The sequence below is a fragment of the Electrophorus electricus genome, chromosome 26, assembly GCF_013358815.1.
Source record: "Electrophorus electricus isolate fEleEle1 chromosome 26, fEleEle1.pri, whole genome shotgun sequence".
Lineage (NCBI taxonomy): Eukaryota > Metazoa > Chordata > Actinopteri > Gymnotiformes > Gymnotidae > Electrophorus > Electrophorus electricus.
Window position 1 is genome coordinate 4,428,846 of NC_049560.1, and position 17,397 is coordinate 4,446,242.

The 17,397-nt window shown below is 45.9% G+C and overlaps 1 protein-coding gene across 2 annotated transcripts in view; it reads left to right on the top strand.

Moving 5' to 3' along the window:
- si:ch73-63e15.2 (protein strawberry notch homolog 2) overlaps positions 1-16,553 on the top strand; it is a 44,479-nt gene extending 27,926 nt beyond the window's left edge. For both annotated transcript variants that reach the window (XM_027008151.2, XM_035523348.1), the window contains 28 exons: positions 213-371; positions 575-652; positions 940-1,039; positions 1,148-1,308; positions 1,867-2,000; positions 2,267-2,357; positions 2,501-2,644; positions 2,777-2,894; positions 3,000-3,105; positions 3,190-3,343; positions 3,626-3,802; positions 3,938-4,035; positions 4,525-4,607; positions 4,698-4,883; positions 5,153-5,274; positions 5,459-5,590; positions 5,777-5,912; positions 6,182-6,294; positions 7,427-7,498; positions 9,509-9,617; positions 9,733-9,804; positions 9,886-10,029; positions 10,126-10,220; positions 11,350-11,442; positions 11,783-11,914; positions 12,098-12,174; positions 12,293-12,480; positions 12,686-16,553. In XM_027008151.2, the coding sequence (XP_026863952.2) occupies positions 213-371; positions 575-652; positions 940-1,039; positions 1,148-1,308; positions 1,867-2,000; positions 2,267-2,357; positions 2,501-2,644; positions 2,777-2,894; positions 3,000-3,105; positions 3,190-3,343; positions 3,626-3,802; positions 3,938-4,035; positions 4,525-4,607; positions 4,698-4,883; positions 5,153-5,274; positions 5,459-5,590; positions 5,777-5,912; positions 6,182-6,294; positions 7,427-7,498; positions 9,509-9,617; positions 9,733-9,804; positions 9,886-10,029; positions 10,126-10,220; positions 11,350-11,442; positions 11,783-11,914; positions 12,098-12,174; positions 12,293-12,480; positions 12,686-13,515 (4,104 nt within the window). In that variant the 3' untranslated portion in view covers positions 13,516-16,553. The remainder of the gene's footprint in view (positions 1-212; positions 372-574; positions 653-939; positions 1,040-1,147; positions 1,309-1,866; positions 2,001-2,266; positions 2,358-2,500; positions 2,645-2,776; positions 2,895-2,999; positions 3,106-3,189; positions 3,344-3,625; positions 3,803-3,937; positions 4,036-4,524; positions 4,608-4,697; positions 4,884-5,152; positions 5,275-5,458; positions 5,591-5,776; positions 5,913-6,181; positions 6,295-7,426; positions 7,499-9,508; positions 9,618-9,732; positions 9,805-9,885; positions 10,030-10,125; positions 10,221-11,349; positions 11,443-11,782; positions 11,915-12,097; positions 12,175-12,292; positions 12,481-12,685) is intronic.
- The last annotated feature ends 844 nt before the right edge of the window (positions 16,554-17,397 follow it).

Genomic DNA, 17,397 nt, shown 5'->3' on the forward strand with positions numbered 1-17,397 from the left:
TGTTGTGTCCATTTATTGCCATGCTACTGATCATGTATTCTGGCCAGTTTAGTAATTATGCAGACAATGATACAATCATTTTGATTGTATTTTTAATCCAATCAAAAGGCCTTGAAAGAGCCTTTTTAAAATGTTAACACATTTGTTCTCTCTCTCTCTCTCTCTCTCTCTCTCTCTCTCTCTCTCTCTCTCTCTCTCTCTCTTTCTCTCAGGATCTTTCATGTATAGAAGATTTGTCCAACAACTCACTCTTTTCCTCATCTCCCGCTGACTCTCTGTCGGAGTATGCAGGCACATCAGCGTTGCTTCCTGACAGCCTGGCAACTGTACCTACCTTATGGGACATCAACACACCAGCAGAACCACAAGAGGTGACACTCGTTCTAAGCCCCAGCCCTAAACCTACGTGCATGCCCACGGACATGCGGTTTGTTCTACTCATACCCTTTGACATTTTCAAGAATTTGTGTTTCCACAGAAAACACAAGGAAATGTACCATCCACACTTCCTATAAAACCACATGGTTTTTTCTGCCAGTAGATCCTTGAATTTGCTTTTGTTTTTTGTCTTCAGCCTATTTCCAACCGATTTCAGGGCTTTAGCAGTTTAGATGATATTGCTGCCATAATCCCGTCTCTGAGAGGCCTTCAGGTACTTTGTTTGTTTGTTTGTTTGTTTGTTTATGCATTTGTTTATTTACACATTTATTTGTTTATTTTTGCATCTATTTATTTATTTATTGTGAAACTTGGACAGGTAATAATTTAATTATTCAGTTTAAAATGTAAATCATCACAGATGTTAACTATATTTCTAAGTTTTCATTTGCGTTGTTTTCATTGTTGCTGTCTGTTTTAGTTTGATCGTATGGTTATGGAAGTATCTCCTGGGTTGTTTGCCTCTATATCAAGCTGACGTGTATATGTGTGTAATTCAAGAGACACCCCACACAGCCAGAGGAGGAGGAGGAGGTCGAGGAAGAGGAGACCGAGGAGCTGGGGCACGTGGACACTTATGCTGACTACAAACCTTCCAAATGTAGGCTCCGACCTCGTCTTTCCTGGTCATTCACACTTCCAGCTCTAGCATGACTCTCTAGCATTAAGTGGAAAACACATTCTCTTCTCCTTTGTGGCTTTCCTCCAGCCACTATTGGAAACTCCCACCCTGACCGTGTGGTGGAGACCAACACACTCTCCAGTGTCCCCCCTCCTGACGTCACTTACACGCTTTCCATCCCCAAATCCATCGTTGACAACAGCCTGCTCTCTGCTCTGCAGCTGGAGGCCATTATCTATGCCTGTCAGGTGTGTACACGCCCCTTGGCATCTGCCAAGTTTGGCCCTTTACATCTCTGTTATGCGCACGCTGTGAGTCATTTACGTTTTTACTGTTTCTGTGTGTGTGTGTGTGTGTGTGTGTGTGTCTGTAAAGGTTTAAAGTTCTAGCAATTTATTATTTATAAATTATTTTACACACTCATTTTTTCAGAGTTGAAGGCTAATTTACTTGCCATGAAGATACTCTGGGCCCATGTAATGCCGTAGAGTATTTTCCTGTAGTCCCAGGACAGGCAGTGTAGGTCTTGTTCAGCACAGAGCAGCTCAGCTGCCCACGAGCTGAGGATTTAAACATTTAACAGTGTCGTCAGCTCAATAGCTCGATAAACATTCTGCACTGAATTCAGGAGAATTTCTCACGCATGTTAAGAAGCCTGACTGTACGCATCCTTAGTAATGACGCGACTCTTAAGTGATTCGGGTGCCCACACACGTAAATATAGGCCAGTAAAGTTTCGCGCTCACCTTCCAATTACTGATCCGGAGTTCAGCTCACGGCTAACGCGCTGGCCCTTTGTTCCACAGCAACACGAGGTGATCCTGCAGAACAATCAGAGAGCGGGCTTCCTCATCGGGGACGGAGCCGGGGTTGGCAAGGGCCGCACGGTGGCTGGCATCATCCTGGAGAACTTTCTAAGGGGAAGGAAGAAATCACTGTGGTAAGGGATCGGTCCTCAGCCTCCCAGAATCACTCTGTGGCTCTTGTGACAAGTGCGGGGGGAGGGGGGAAGCCCTCCACTGTTTCTCATGTTTGGATCATCTGATTCCATTCGTCCCGTAAGTCAGGTTTTCAGCTCTGGTCCCGTGCAGGGCTTGGAAACCCCAGGCCTGGCGCAGAAATCCGCATCAGAGAAGAAGAACTCGAAATGGTGTAGGGCAGGATGCCTAAGAAAAAGCACTGCGCTGATGAACTTTCCCGTTCCAGGTTCAGCGTCTCCAATGACCTCAAATACGATGCAGAAAGAGATCTTCAGGACATCGGTGCCGCCTATATGCTAGTGCACGCCTTGAATAAGGTGAGTGCACATTCCTTTCAATTACAGTTCCGTTACACGGACTACTGTTCCCGCCTGTCTGGCTTCCCACAGCACACTTGAGTCCTCAGCATCTATAAATTTTGTACTCACGTTGACCATTTGCTGTTATTCTATCCTGCCAGATAAAGTACGGAGACACAGCTACCTCAGAAGGGGTCCTGTTTGCAACCTACTCCGCTCTGATTGGAGAGAGCCAGGCAGGGGGCCAGCGGCGCACCAGACTGGAACAGATCTTGGATTGGTGTGGGCCTGACTTTGACGGGGTCGTATCCTCTACTGTACGAGTGCTGGGAACGCTTGGTGTGTTTGAGCTATGTACTGTGTGTCTGCACATTTGATTGCTGTTCCACCGAACCGGAAGTGTAGCACTTTTGCCCTTGACCCTGGTGTGCGCACAGATCGTGTTTGATGAATGCCACAAAGCCAAGAATGCTACATCTACCAAAATGGGCAAAGCTGTGCTGGACATTCAGAATAAACTGCCCCAGGCCAGGGTGGTGTATGCCAGCGCTACAGGTCAGTAAGCCAGTCACGTGCAGAAACCGTTGCAGTCTTTCATTGTTTCAAATAAAGGAATAAAGTGCAAGGAACTGCCAGATGAAGTTTCACGTGTCCCCCCAGGAGCCTCTGAGCCAAAGAACATGATCTACATGAGCCGTCTGGGAATCTGGGGTACAGGAACACAGTTTCGCATGTTTGATGACTTCCTCCACGCTATCGAAAAGAGGTTCGTCGACATGATGTGATTTGAGTAAGTGTGTGCACGCAGCTATGTGAGAGAATGTGAGCTTATTGTGTTCTCTCTTGATAGAGGTGTGGGTGCCATGGAGATCGTTGCCATGGACATGAAGGTCAGTGGCATGTACATTGCACGGCAGCTGAGCTTCACGGGTGTCTCTTTCCGCATCGAGGAGATCAGCTTGGATGACGAATTCAAACTGGTCTATAACCAAGCTGCCAGACTGGTGAGTGCTACCCATCAGATCCCTGAAACTGGTCCACAGACAGATGCTTCAGACTTCAGCCTATTATAGCACAGCAACGAATCAGGCGGAATCCCAGCCTACTGTAACATAATTATCCACACTCTCAAAAAACTATTTAGCACATAATTAGGCATTATTTATTTATATTCTCTGTACACTTTGTGCACTACAGTTTTGAATATCTCTAGATCTGTGTGTATAGAGATGACTTGCATAAGGCACGTTGTTGAAGCATAATGGATCTTTTCTCTGGCACCTCAGTGGGCCGAGGCCCTGGTCGTCTTTACTCAGGCAGCTGACCTGCTGAATATGGGGTCCCGGAAGTCTCTGTGGGGTCAGTTCTGGTCTTCCCACCAGCGCTTTTTCAAATACCTCTGCATTGCTGCCAAGGTGCGCTGTCTGGTGGAGCTGGCCAAGAAGGAGCTGGAGGCAGGCAAGGTGAGTCCCACTGCACCCTTCCAGGGACCCGCGCCCCGGGTCTGTTCGCCTGGCTCTGCGCTATAGTACGCGCCACAGTGTGAAGCTGCAAAAAGCTGTATGTCCTTCATTTCCGTCTTCGTTCGTTTCCCGTAGTGCATCGTGATCGGGCTTCAGTCCACTGGCGAAGCGAGAACGCGAGAAGTGCTCGACGAAAACGACGGACACCTGGACAAATTTGTGTCTGCCGCAGAGTGAGTGCAGCGCGCGCGTGTGTGTGTGCGTGCGTGCGTGCAAGTGTTCAATCTCTCACCTTATGTGGCACTGTTTCTGATTATGAATGAAACCACTTGCTGGTACTCATTTACAGTATGACTGTATAACTGACTCTTTCCAAAGTGACCTGGAGTAGTCTCTGAATGACTGACTGAAATTTTATCTCTGATGTCATGTAGAAGTCACTGCGGTTAGTTGGTGTTCCACTAGCCATTTTGAGGCTGAAACGTAAAAATAGTAAGATAAAGTAAATCGTCACTGGTGGGGCTGCTAAATATTACCAGTACGAAGAAGTTTTTTTTACTGTCACATTGCTTACTGCTCTATATACAGATTTAAAATCAATATTAACATGGAGTTTGTTTGGGCAGTCTGATTATGGAAGTTTAGTATGAATAATCTAAATATAAATGTTTAGGCTTCTATACTATAAAAGGTATTGATATATTGACTCTCTTACTTCTCAGAGGTGTGTTCCATTCTCTGGTCCAGAAGCACTTCCCCTCAGAGAAACAGCGGCGGGAGAAAGGATTAGGATCCAAAAGAAAACGTAAGTGACCGTCATACCGCTGTCAAACCCGAAGCCGCTTGTAGGACTGTTTATTTTATGGGTGCTGTGTGGGTCCTGTGCCTGTAACAGGTAAGCCGCGAGGCAGGCAGAACAAGTGCCTGAAGCAGGGTGCAGACAGCCGGGCCCTCCTCAACGTCAGCGACGACAGCAGCACGGAGTCGGACGGAGTGGACAGCGACTCCAACTCCTCTCCCGACTCGCTCCAGGACAATGGCGATGATGTCATCTTCGTTAACCAGACCCACTGCCATGCTGGTAGAGTACATCACTCCATTCCACTCTGTGGGGAATAGCAGATGCCTGCCAGTGCGCACACAATTCCGAGATATTAGTCATTTTAGTCTTTTATCGATTCGCCAAAAAGGAGAGGTGTATCTACACACTCGACGGATGCTATTTAAAGGTAAAATAGCATAAAATATTTAGAATTTCATGCATCATCAATATAGCAGTGCACTAGGCAACCTAGCCAGTTGATGTCGTAATATGATGTCGTAATTGATCATCAGTGTCTTTCTCACTAGCTCGCCTAGAGGAGATGAAGCAAGACCTCTTGAACAAAATCTCTGTGCTTGGGAAAGAACTACCTCTAAACACACTGGATGAGCTCATAGACCAGCTCGGGGGTCCGGAAAAGGTGTCTGAGGTACGGCCAAAAGCACAGAGCATCAGTGTAGATATCAGTCTGTCGGAAAGTTGTATTGTTGCACAGTCTGGTCTGATTTAGCTGCTTTTATTGTGGAACTACAGTAACTTTTTCTTTCTCTCCCCCTCTGTGTGTGTGTGTGTGTGTGTGTGTGTGTGTGTGTGTGTGTGTGTGTGTGAGATAGATGACAGGTCGTAAAGGACGAGTGGTCCGCCTGCCGGATGGGAGTGTGCGTTATGAGTCCCGTGCTGAACAGGGCCACACCATTGACCACATCAACATCAAAGAGAAAGACCGCTTCATGAATGGAGATAAGGTAAGAGAAACACAATGAGCACTTGAGCCAACATAAGACATCTCACACTGGGAAGTTTGAAATCATCTGCCAGTTCTGAAAATCTTGTTGAGTATAGTGAAACAAATTCCAGTTTTCTCTCGCTCTCTCATCCTCCTATTTCTTTCTTGCATACTTCTCTCTCTCCCACTCTCCCTATATCCTCAGTTGGTGGCTATAATCTCCGAGGCAGCCAGTTCAGGGATCTCTCTGCAGGCAGACAGGCGGGTGAGGAACCAGTGCAGGCGGGTCCACATGACCCTGGAATTGCCCTGGAGTGCTGACCGTGCCATCCAGCAGTTTGGTAAGCCACTTCTTCATTAGCCTGGTGCACATCACTGCCGTACACTTTGCAGGCTCCGTTGACTCAGTGAAATCGCTGTATGATGTTAATGTTGGTGCTTTTTTTCCAACCCGTGGCCTTTCAGTAGTGACCCAACAATAATTCCACCTGCCCTGCCAAAACCACGACCTTTATGTCTAGCGTAGAGAGTCCTCTTCCTGTAAAGGAGGACATTCTCACCACAAAAGCCATAAGCGATAACCTCTCTTCTTTCCACCCACTCGGCTCAGGTCGCACACACCGCTCCAACCAGGTCACTGCCCCAGAGTACATCTTCCTCATCTCTGAGCTGGCCGGGGAGAGGCGCTTTGCCTCCATCGTAGCCAAGAGGTTGGAGAGCCTGGTAGGTCAGACTGCACGCATACTTGCTGCTTTATCGGTCCAGGCTGGAGTCCGATGCCGTTAAATGAACACAACCTGTGGCAAAAGGACCTGTATTTGTTAGAACTTCTCAGGGTACAAGCACAGACCATAGTGACCTCATGTTTCATGACTTATAATATGATTTATATTACTCAGACTTGATGATTTGTATTAACATGATTTGTATTAATCAAACTTTTTATGAAAACCCTTGTTGTTTATGTGATGATGGTCTTATAAGATCCATGGGCTTGTGTTTGTTTACATAGTTTTTCTTAGATTAGGATGTGGTTAAGATGATTACACTGACATATTTGATCATTTTTCCATGCCTGTGCAAAGTGTTTTATGCACAGCAAGCCCACGATTTATTTGCCCAATTATTAAGTCATTTTCTCTCTGCTTTGTTCTCCAGAAGAGGATATGAGCTTATTTCTTACTTCAAAGAGGGCTACCACATGCTTTTAGGTCACAGTCATTTTGTCAGTCCAAACTGAAACAGTACACAAAGCATGAGTACTGAGACATCCTACTCAGTTTCAGTGTAACTGAAAGTGAATCTCATGTCGCCTTGTCTACTCTCTTCAGCAGAGATAGCCAATATGAGCTAACACAGTCCATGTAGCCTAGATTTATTCCGAACAAAAATTTAAGGCCGCCATTTCCATCACCATGGTAGCCAGTTGCTGATGCCATTCAGTTCTTTAAGACAAAGATGGTTACTTCGGTAAGTGATGGATCACTTATGCATTACAGATGCATTCTATGTAATGCAGGTGTTGCCCCAAAGATGGAATATCATCCACAAAAATACCCCAACGAATGCGAGCATGCAAGGAAACATTCACAATTAACAATTGTTACTAGCATGGTGATATTAAACAATACTGTCATAGGAGATGATTGCTTAGCAGCTGAAGTTCCACTACTGAGCTACATAAGTAGTGTGTATATATATATATATATATATATATATATATATATATATATATATATATATATATATATATATATATATATATATATATTTTTTTTTTTTTTCTTTTTTTTTTTTTTTTTTTTTTTTTTTTTTTCTTTCTAGTAGTAGTTTTAATTTCTGCATCTTCCTGCAGGGAGCTCTGACCCATGGGGACAGAAGAGCTACAGAGTCTAGAGACTTGAGCAAGTACAACTTTGAAAATAAAGTAAGTAGACTTCTTAGGTGGTGTGTGTGTGTGTGTGTGTGTGTGTGTGTGTGTGTACGTATATATATGTGTGTGGGAGACAGTGGTCGTGTGTGTGTGTGTGTGTGGGAGACAGTGGTGTGTGTGTGTGTGTGCGTGTATGTGGGAGACAGTGGTGTGTGTGGGGGGAGACAGTGGTGTGTATGTGTGTGTGTGTGGGAGACGGTGGTGTGTGTGTGTGGGAGACTGGTGTGTGTGTGTGTGTGTGTGTGGGAGACAGTGGTGTGTGTGTGTGTGTGTGGGAGACGGTGGTGTGTGTGTGTGGGAGACGGTGGTGTGTGTGTGTGGGAGACAGTGGTGTGTGTGTGGGAGACGGTGGTGTGTGTGTGTGGGAGACGGTGGTGTGTGTGTGTGTGTGTGGGAGACGGTGGTGTGTGTGTGTGTGTGGGAGACGGTGGTGTGTGTGTGTGTGTGTGGGAGACAGTGGTGTGTGTGTGTGTGTGGGAGACGGTGGTGTGTGTGTGGGAGACAGTGGTGTGTGGGGGCGGGGGTTAGACGGTGGTGTGTGTGTGGGAGACAGTGGTGTGTGGGGCGGGGGTTAGACAGTGGTGTGTGTGAGAGTGGTGTGTGTGTGTGAGACAGTGGTGTGTGTGTGTGTGTGTGGGAGACAGTGGTGTGTGTGTGTGTGGGAGACAGTGGTGTGTGTGTGTGTGGGAGACAGTGGTGTGTGTGTATTGGGGGGAGACAGTGGTGTGTGTGTGTGTGTGTGTGTGGGAGACGGGGGTGTGTGTGTGGGAGACGGTGGTGTGTGTGTGTGTGTGTGTGTGTGTGTATGTGGGTGACTGGTGTGTGTGTGTGTGGGAGACAGTGGTGTGTGTGTGTGTGTGTGTGGGAGACAGTGGTGTGTATGTGTGTGTGTGTGAGACTGGTGTGTGGGGGTGGGGGTTAGACAATGGTGTGTGTATGGGAGACAGTGGTTTGTGTGTGTGTGGGAGAGAGTTGTGTGTGTGGGATACAGTTGTGTGTGTGTGTGTGTGCGGGAGACAGTGGTGTGGGGGGGACAGTGATGTGCATGTGTGTGTGTGAGGGTTAGACAGTGGCGTGTGTATGGGAGACAGTGGTTTGTGTGTGTGTGGGAGACAGTGATGTGTGGGGGGAGACAGTGGTGTGTGTGGGAGACTGGTGTGTGGGGGCGGGGGTTAGACAGTGGTGTGTGTGTGTGTGGGAGACAGTGGTGTGTGTGTGTGTGTGTGTGGGAGACAGTGGTGTGTGTGTGTGGGAGACAGTGGTGTGTGTGTGTGGGAGACAGTGGTGTGTGTGTGTGTGTGTGTGGGAGACAGTGGTGTGTGTGTGTGTGTGTGTGGGAGACAGTGGTGTGTGTGTGTGTGGGAGACAGTGGTGTGTGTGTGTGTGGGAGACAGTGGTGTGTGTGTGTGTGTGTGTGTGTGGGAGACAGTGGTGTGTGTGTGTGTGTGTGTATGTGTGTGTGTGTGTGTGGGAGACGGGTGTGTGTGTGGGAGACGGGTGTGTGTGTGTGTGTGTGAGAGACAGTGGTGTGTGTGTGTGTGGGAGACAGGTGTGTGTGTGTGTGTGGGAGATAGGTGTGTGTGTGTGTGTGTGTGTGGGAGACAGTGGTGTGTGTGTGTGGGAGACTGGTGTGTGTGTGTGTGTGTGGGAGACAGGGGTGTGTGTGTGGGAGACGGGTGTGTGTGTGTGTGAGAGTGGTGTGTGTGTGTGAGACAGTGGTGTGTGTGTGTGTGTGGGAGACAGTGGTGTGTGTGTGTGTGTGTGTGTGGGAGACAGTGGTGTGTGTGTGTGGGAGACAGTGGTGTGTGTGTGTGTGTGGGAGACAGTGGTGTGTGTGTGTGTGTGTGGGAGACAGTGGTGTGTGTGTGTGTGTGTGTGTGTGTGTGTGTGGGAGACAGTGGTGTGTGGGAGACAGTGGTGTGTGTGTGTGTGTGTGTGTGTGTGTGTGTGTGTGTGTGTGATGAAAAGGCATTACCACTGAGCAGCCTTCCCGTGCTTCCACAGTATGGCACCAAGGCTCTGGACAAGATCACCAAAGCCATCCTTGGACACATTGAGAGCATAGTGCCCCCTCCCAAAGACTACCCTGGTGGTGATGCCATGTTCTTTAGAGGTAAGACCAGGGGTGGGGGTGGGGGTGTATGGATGTGTATGAATCAGAATCTTCAGAAAAAGGGCATTTCTCTTTTTATAAGCACACAAACCATTCTGTTATTCTGCTGTGTTAGACATGAAGCAAGGTATGATGGATGTTGGCATCATGTGTAAGGAGCCTCGCTATGGCATCAGCACTGAGAAAGGTACATTATGCTCTTTTCATTAATATATACACCTTTAGTGTATATACTCGTACTTGACTTCAGGACGTCCCATGTTGGCAGACTGTACCATCACCAAGTTCCTCAATCGTATCCTGGGCCTTGAGGTGCATAAGCAGAACTCCCTCTTCCAGTACTTCACTGATAATTTTGACTACCTAATTGAAAATGATAAGAAAGAAGGCAAATATGATATGGGCATCTTGGGTAAGGAAACCCTGTATCCTCTCATTATTCTTCATTTGATCTCATGACTTTCATGTGCTGTTGAATTTACTTTGTCCTCTGCCTGCCCCCTTACAGATCTGGCTCCAGGTAACGATGAGATCTATAACGAGACTCAGGAGATATTTTTGACACCAGGCAACCCTCAAGAAGGCCATGTTGTTCTCTATAAGGTCAGTTTGGATTCTACGTTTAATTCATACTGTGACCATTTAAGTCAGTTGTGAAAAAGGTCTGAACCAGTCGATTCACATCTGAGAGTAGAATACTTGCAGGTGTTTGAAATGCTTCTTTTTAATCACTTCAGGAACGTTCACGTGCTGTGTGTTAGTTAACAGCCATTTGAACCTTATTGACTGTCCACCACTGGAACTCTCATGGGGCGATGCCAGCCTTTAGCACTGATTACATGATAACCGTTAGACTCCATCCTGTTTTCCTGTCTTCTTTCTGGTTGATTTCCTGTGTTGGATGCTACTTCTTGAACCTGCGCAAGCCAATACATTTGACTGCACGATTTGGAAATAAACATTCAACCACGTCCGAATAGAACAGGGCGCAGCATGAATATCAGCGTGTCAGAGACGTGGGAGTTGTTTAGAATTCCAGGAAGTGTACAAATTCTTAGAGGTGTCTTTTCTCAGTTCGAGGTTAATTTTTTCAAGAAACTTGAGTGAACTAATTAGCTGTTTCTCCGTCAGCAGCAGTCAGCAGTGAACTTTTTGGAAAGGTTACTTCACCATTACGCAGGAAAGAATGCAGCGTTCCTCTCTGTCCTACAGCATTGTGCCGCTTTATCAAGGCCGACTTGGAATGTGGTTATAGCACTTCCAATCTAGTGTGTACAGCCTAATTTGAATAATGTCACATAATAAATACATTTATATTTTCATATATTTACATTTAACCCATTTAACAGCTACATTTAGCCCATAGCTGTTAGAGAGGTTACACAACATTTGAAAGCTACAAAAAAGTGATGATTATTACCGGCTTCTCCCTTTACTAGAAGGGAGTTTGGATTTATGGTAAAGACAAAAGCCGGTTTATCAGCTGTTGCCTGGACACCCAACCACAGGCAGTTCCTCCTCTGTGGTTTGAACTCTGAATAAAGCAGGCCTTGTGAGGCAGACAAGAGCCTGCATGCCTGCCATGCAGTCTCATCACTCCTTGATCAGTCTCCCCATCTCCTTTCCCAGCCTATGTCACAGTAGCATAGTCTGCAAAACTGCTCTCAGATCAGCAGCCAAGGGCAGCTTCTGCTGTGCTCCGTCTCTAAACCTGGACTTTGTGCCTTTTCAGATCAGCGTGGACAGAGGCATGCCGTGGGAGGAAGCTGTGCAGAAGGCTCAGTTGCTCGCTGACCCAGACGAAGGCTTCTATCTGTCCCACAAGGTGAGCCTTTGAACCAGGCTCCAGCAGCCTTCCCACATTCCCATGTCTCCATCCTTACTGTCCTTCAGACACAGCAGTAGGGAAATATTGTTTGTGTCCTGGCAGTGGCTGGCTTACGGAATGAAATCTGGGGGGGGAAGGAGAGTTCATTCTTAAATCAGATGAATATAAAAGCTAGTGAAGTTCTTGAAGTTCTTGATCACAATGAAATCAATTGGCATCCCGTAGGCGTGTGTGTGTGTGTTTGTTTGTTTTTGTTTGTTTTTACCACAAAGATGCTCCATAAGCCCCTGTTCCCACAGTCATAGCCCCTATGTTCTTCTGTCCATCGTCCCCACAGCTGAGAGGGAGCCACCCGTGCGTGTTGCTCGCCGAGCAGGGCCGCGGTCACCACCTGGTGGTCTACAAGCCTAACGTGGGCAAGCAGAAGCAAGCCGAGAGCCTGGAGCAGATCCAGAAGAAGTACCGCAAGGTGAGCCATGCCCAGCGTTGCCACTGCAGGGTGGGCTCCTGCATTCTGAATGAAAGGTCTTGCACCATAAAGTGGTTCCATTCGAGACCGTGGATCATTTTGCACCACTAGTGTAAAGCACACTAAGGGCAGTGAGTTTACGTAATAAAGCAGCGTGAATGATCTTTCCAATGACAATCTTAGGTGACTGCAGAGGAAGCAAGAGAGAGCTGGGAAAGTCAGTTCACCTTCTCTTTCAGGAAATGTAGCCATGCCAACTGGTGAGTTTCAAAGGCCTTATTCTTCCCCCAACACCACACACACCTCACGGCTTGCCTGTCAGTGACGAGGTCTTAACAGAACCTGCCTAACGGGTGTTTGCGCGCGCGTTGTCTGAAGGAACGGCCGGTGTAAGAAGGTGGAGGAGGGGCAGGAGTGCCTGCAGGGCATGCGCGTGCGCCAGTACCACGTACTGTGTGGCGCACTCCTGTCTGTGTGGAAGCGCGTGGCCGACGTGGTGGCCGACGTCACCAGCTCCAGCATCTTGCAGATTGTCCGCCTCAAGACCAGAGAGCACAAGCAAGTCGGTGAGTGTCCATCTGCCAAGCCTTGGCTGGAATTCCGCAGATATCCCTAAGAATAGAAATCCACAGAAATGCCTGGAATTGGAAATCCATATAGATTATCCATATAGATTGGAAAGGAGAGATGGCTACCTGCCTTGTACTCATTCAGTTCTCCTCCCTCCCTCTCCCTCTCGTCCCCCTCTGTCTCTCGTCCTTCCCTGCTCAGGCATAAAGATCCCAGAGAACTGTGTGACTCCAGTTCGAGACGAGCTGGACAGGATGGATAAGGAGGTGAAGAAGAAACGTCAGGAGAAGGAGCTGGAGGCTCAGAAGCAGCGGCTGGCTGAGCAGCACCAGCGACTGCTGGAGTGTCACCGGGACTTCTGCTCCCAGCCGCCCCTGCTTCCCAGCCTGGATGCCCTTTACGCCAGACCCCCGGCGTACCTTCCCCTGCACCTGCCCCCTGCCCTGTCCTTGTCCTCCCTTCTGGACCCCATGGAGGGCATCCTGGACCTGACCATGCACAGCTCGTCTCCGCTTTCCGCAGACGGCGCTCAGGGCAGCCTGAGGGCCGACGGCCTCCCTGTGCCGCCCGCCACCGTACAGGACTTCAGCTTGGAGCCTTTCAGACAGGAGCAGGACAGTCCGGCGCCTATTGGGGACCCCAGACAGCAGGACCTCATCGAGTTCCTCAACTCCCTGTCGGAGACAGCGTCCTGCCACACCAGTCCTCCGTCCTCCTCGGATGTTTTGTCTGCAGTCATGCCTGTCTCGACGAGTCTATTCAGCTCCTCTGCCATCCCCTCCTCCTCCTCCTCCTCCTCTTCCTCCTCCTCCTCCTCTTCCTCCTCGTCCTTTTTCTCACCTTCGCTCACGCCATCATCATCCTCGTCCTCGCTCTCACTCTTTTCCTCTTTGTCGCCGTCCGACCAGCACTCGCTGTCTCTGCCCAGTGGCGGGGACACCGCCATTAATGCCAAAGAGGTGCTGAGCAGTATGCTGCTGGGAGGGTCCGACTTGCGCCAGTCGGTCATCCACTTCAGGACACCTGAGTGATGGTGCCCGTCCTGGGGCCTCCCGTCCTGGGGCCACCGTGTCGGGGCTGCCAGCTCAAGCCCACAACGCTATGCAGAGCTTACCATGAAAGGTGAGACGTGCTTACCACAAGTCCCAACTCAGATCTGCCCAAGTTCACTGAGATTACATATTTAAATGTTTCTGAAGTTCTTCCCCCTGAAAAGACTAGGCAAAAGGATAAGTAATAAACACACACAACTTTAAGATTTAAAGTGCAGCATTCAAGCCAATATTACGTCGACATCTATGAAGTTTCATCGCCCTCTTGTGGTGCATCAGTGTCATGCTTAATGGCCTTTGTTGAAATTCGTGTATAATATTGAAAACAAAACTGGAAAGGCAGTTACAGAGATCACAGCCTGTCTCTGTGTGCTATATATCTGTTTCCCAGCTTCCTCTGATTATGGAGAGCAAAATTACAAACTACTGTCTAAGCAGTGCCTTTGGAAAATATTAGGGAATGTCATCTTGTAAACCAAGACTCCTGTACAGTATATATATTTGTATACAAAGCATAGGCATTTTATTTATTGTTTTTATTTATCTGAGCTCATACTCCAGCAGAGGCTGGGAGAGTGGGACAACCTCAAGGGTCCACTTTAATATCCTTGGACGTGCTTATAGCCTCTTTACACAACAAAAGAAACTCTGTTGTCCTTATACTCCTAAAGAATTAGCACAGTCGTGACTTAAATATCCGTGATTAAACTAAATTTAATAGCTTTAGCATTTAATTGTCTTGAAATGTGGTTCCTGTGCTTAATTATTTTATGCTCTCAGGAAAAAGTAAATCTTAACCCTTTTAAGTATGAAAGGTCTGTCAGGGCACAATGCACTGTGTGAACTCATATCAGGTATACCTGAGTACAAGGACCCTTCAGTGACTCAGACCCCGGAGAGCCGAACACTTTACCATTTAAGAACAGGTGAAGTTAGAGGTGATATTATAATGTAGACATTTTTATCTAGGTGAGGTAATGGGGAAACACATAGTCTGGGCAATATTTATATTTATAGTGATATTTTTTTCTTCATAATTTATGTTAAGGGACATTCTTTTCATACTGTGTGTTGACCTGATATATAAGGGCTGCACAATAAAAAAGCAAAACTGAAGAGAACAAGAAACTGTGCAAAACATTGAAAATGGTGACAGTGATTTTGGTGAGATATTGCACTGTTCTATACTGCTGCAATAGGTTTAGGATTTCCCTAATGCCTTGTTTAATTTACCTGACTTCTGAAAATTTGTATTTGATTGAAGGCCCAGTCGGCCGTATTTCTAAAATCAGTTAATGTATCCAAATCTAGCTGTACATTTGCCAAAAGCTCTTATCCAGAGCAACTTAGAATTCCAGCCTTATTTCAGAGGCAAGTGTAGTGTTAGGAGTCTTGCCTAAGGTATAATGTGCCCGAGGTCTTTTGGTATAGTGTGGTGCCTTTGCCCAGATGGGAGCCTGCACCCCTTGTGAGCAGTGGTGTTGTTACCCACTGCTATATGGTTATACTTTACGGTTATATAATTGGTTCATTTGAAAGCCTTTTGGCTCAAGGAAATCCTGGCATGAGCTTCTTCAATTTACTGCCAGAACTGAACACCACAGTAAAACCGAGCATTCCTTTACAGAAAAATTGACCAGACACTCCATCTCAGGAAGAAAACGTCTCCTGCCCTGTTGGTTCTTAATTACCCAAAAGTGAAATAAAAGTTAATACGTGCGTAATGGTATGGAAGCATTCTGTGTGTATCATATACGTTCCATCTGGCTTTGCATGCCACATACTTCATGGAAAATATTTAAGTTTTTGTTGCTCTGCCTGCGAGTTTGGGATTCGTTGCTTATTAAACTTTAGTCTACTGACTAAGGGCACAGTTCAAACATTTATTTAACAAAAATAACACAGTTTATGGCCTTTTGTTGCTGTATAAAGTAGCATGGTTAAATGTGGCTGACCGATTATATCCAGATTGGATACATGTGCAATATCTTCTACAAGGCTTCTCCGTCAGCAGAAGATAAGTGTTGGTTTCTTCACTAGACATCTCCCGACTTATCGCAGGTTTTATCCCATTCTTTTGTTTTCATCGTTGCCTACGCTGATGGCATGTCATCTTGGCGCATAATCATATACAGAATGTTTCATGCAATTCGTTATCCATCTTTTGTCTCATGGCAGATGAAGACTATTCAAACCCCCCAGTCAGGGTTTTTTTTTTTTGAATAGATAAAGTACAGTGTACAGTAATGTGCAGTGATTTCAGCCTGTTTGATCTTTGTGCACTGAGAGCTTAAAACATCCACAACCTTAAACAAACTTAAAAAGCCCAAAATATAACTGGTGTTCATTATTGAGTGCAATAGACAGTTTGATGCCACTGCTACTTCTGGGTTACCGATTCCCTCCGACCTTACTAACAGACAGGGTGGTAAACGTAAATGTTTTGTTGTCACTGAAAACTGGCATGCAGGCTGCAGCTCTTCCTGATTGGAGCCTGTAGCATAAGATGAAGTCAGAGTGCATGAAACAAATTCAGACAACTTTCCTTATACAATAGTGATCAATCTGCAGCACTCTACGGTAATGCACAGTAAATCCAATGAATATCCCTTAGTCGTTTGTGTATAATTTGCACTAAATGTGTGAGTTGCTGTATGATGGAGAGCTATAATGTAGCTATCATGTCCCTTTAAACTGCGCATTGTCTTTGTTGAGCGTCTTTTGTTGTATTCTCAATATCGTGTAATTTATTGCTAACTCATAGTGACAAACATGCTACTGAATTTATGCATCATGTACTATATATAATTTTTGTTTTGTATAACGGGGTCTGCATTTTTATTCTGGGTTTGCTTTGCTCTGTGTATTTATAATTTAGATTGAAATGTATATATTGTAAAAACAAATTGTGCCTTCCAAATATTTCTTAAAGAAATTTTTTATGTGTAACACAAAGAACATACAGCCATGCAATCTTTGTTATTAACAAAGCAGCAAATAAAAATAAAATGTTCAGATTTCTGAATTTTTGACTGATTATAACTTTAGCAAGAGGTAAGCTTTATAAACATTTTAAGTATTCAGCAGATATACAGTACCAGTCAAAGGTTTGGACACACCTGACTGAATGTATGTTTTAATAGTAATAAAGGCATTTTAATCTAATAGTATATGCTTAAGTTTCTTTCCAAGACAAATATGTGAAAGGTGTTATATCATCGTTATATCACTGGTTAGAAACCTCCCCATTTTTAAAAACAAACAGGTGTGTCCAAACCTTTGACTGGTACTGTACATGTAAGCATGTACAAACATTGCATACACATAGCTTTAAGTGATCAAACACGAATTGCATTGGAAGCTTTAGAGACTAATTATGCAAATTATAATTCATATAGAGAGGTTATGGAAAACTGGCTTTATCTTCCCCTCATGCTGCGAGACCAAACCACCCAATTACATGCTGCGTCTGCCCATGCTCCACCCCTTCACCTACACAATAGTTCTTATATGAGTGTATTCTGTATCTATAGAGACTTGTGGGTTGTGTACAAACAAACTACTGCCATATTTCGATAAGGTTTGCCCGTCTCTGCATATCTTAGTAATGGCTTTAGGGCTGAACAGTTGTCTGGTGAGTTTAATCAGCTGCTGTGGAAAGTGGTTTAGACTTGTGATTACTTCTCTGCTGGAACTTGCATCTCCTGTAAAGCTCTGTAATTTTGAGCATAGTGTCTAAATTCTCGTGACAATCAGAATCACTGAATTATAAAACCTTTTTCTGTTTATATGCATGTTTGCTGGAGTATTACAGTGAAACACCAGGGAATACAGCTTGACTTCTCTACACACCTGTGATTT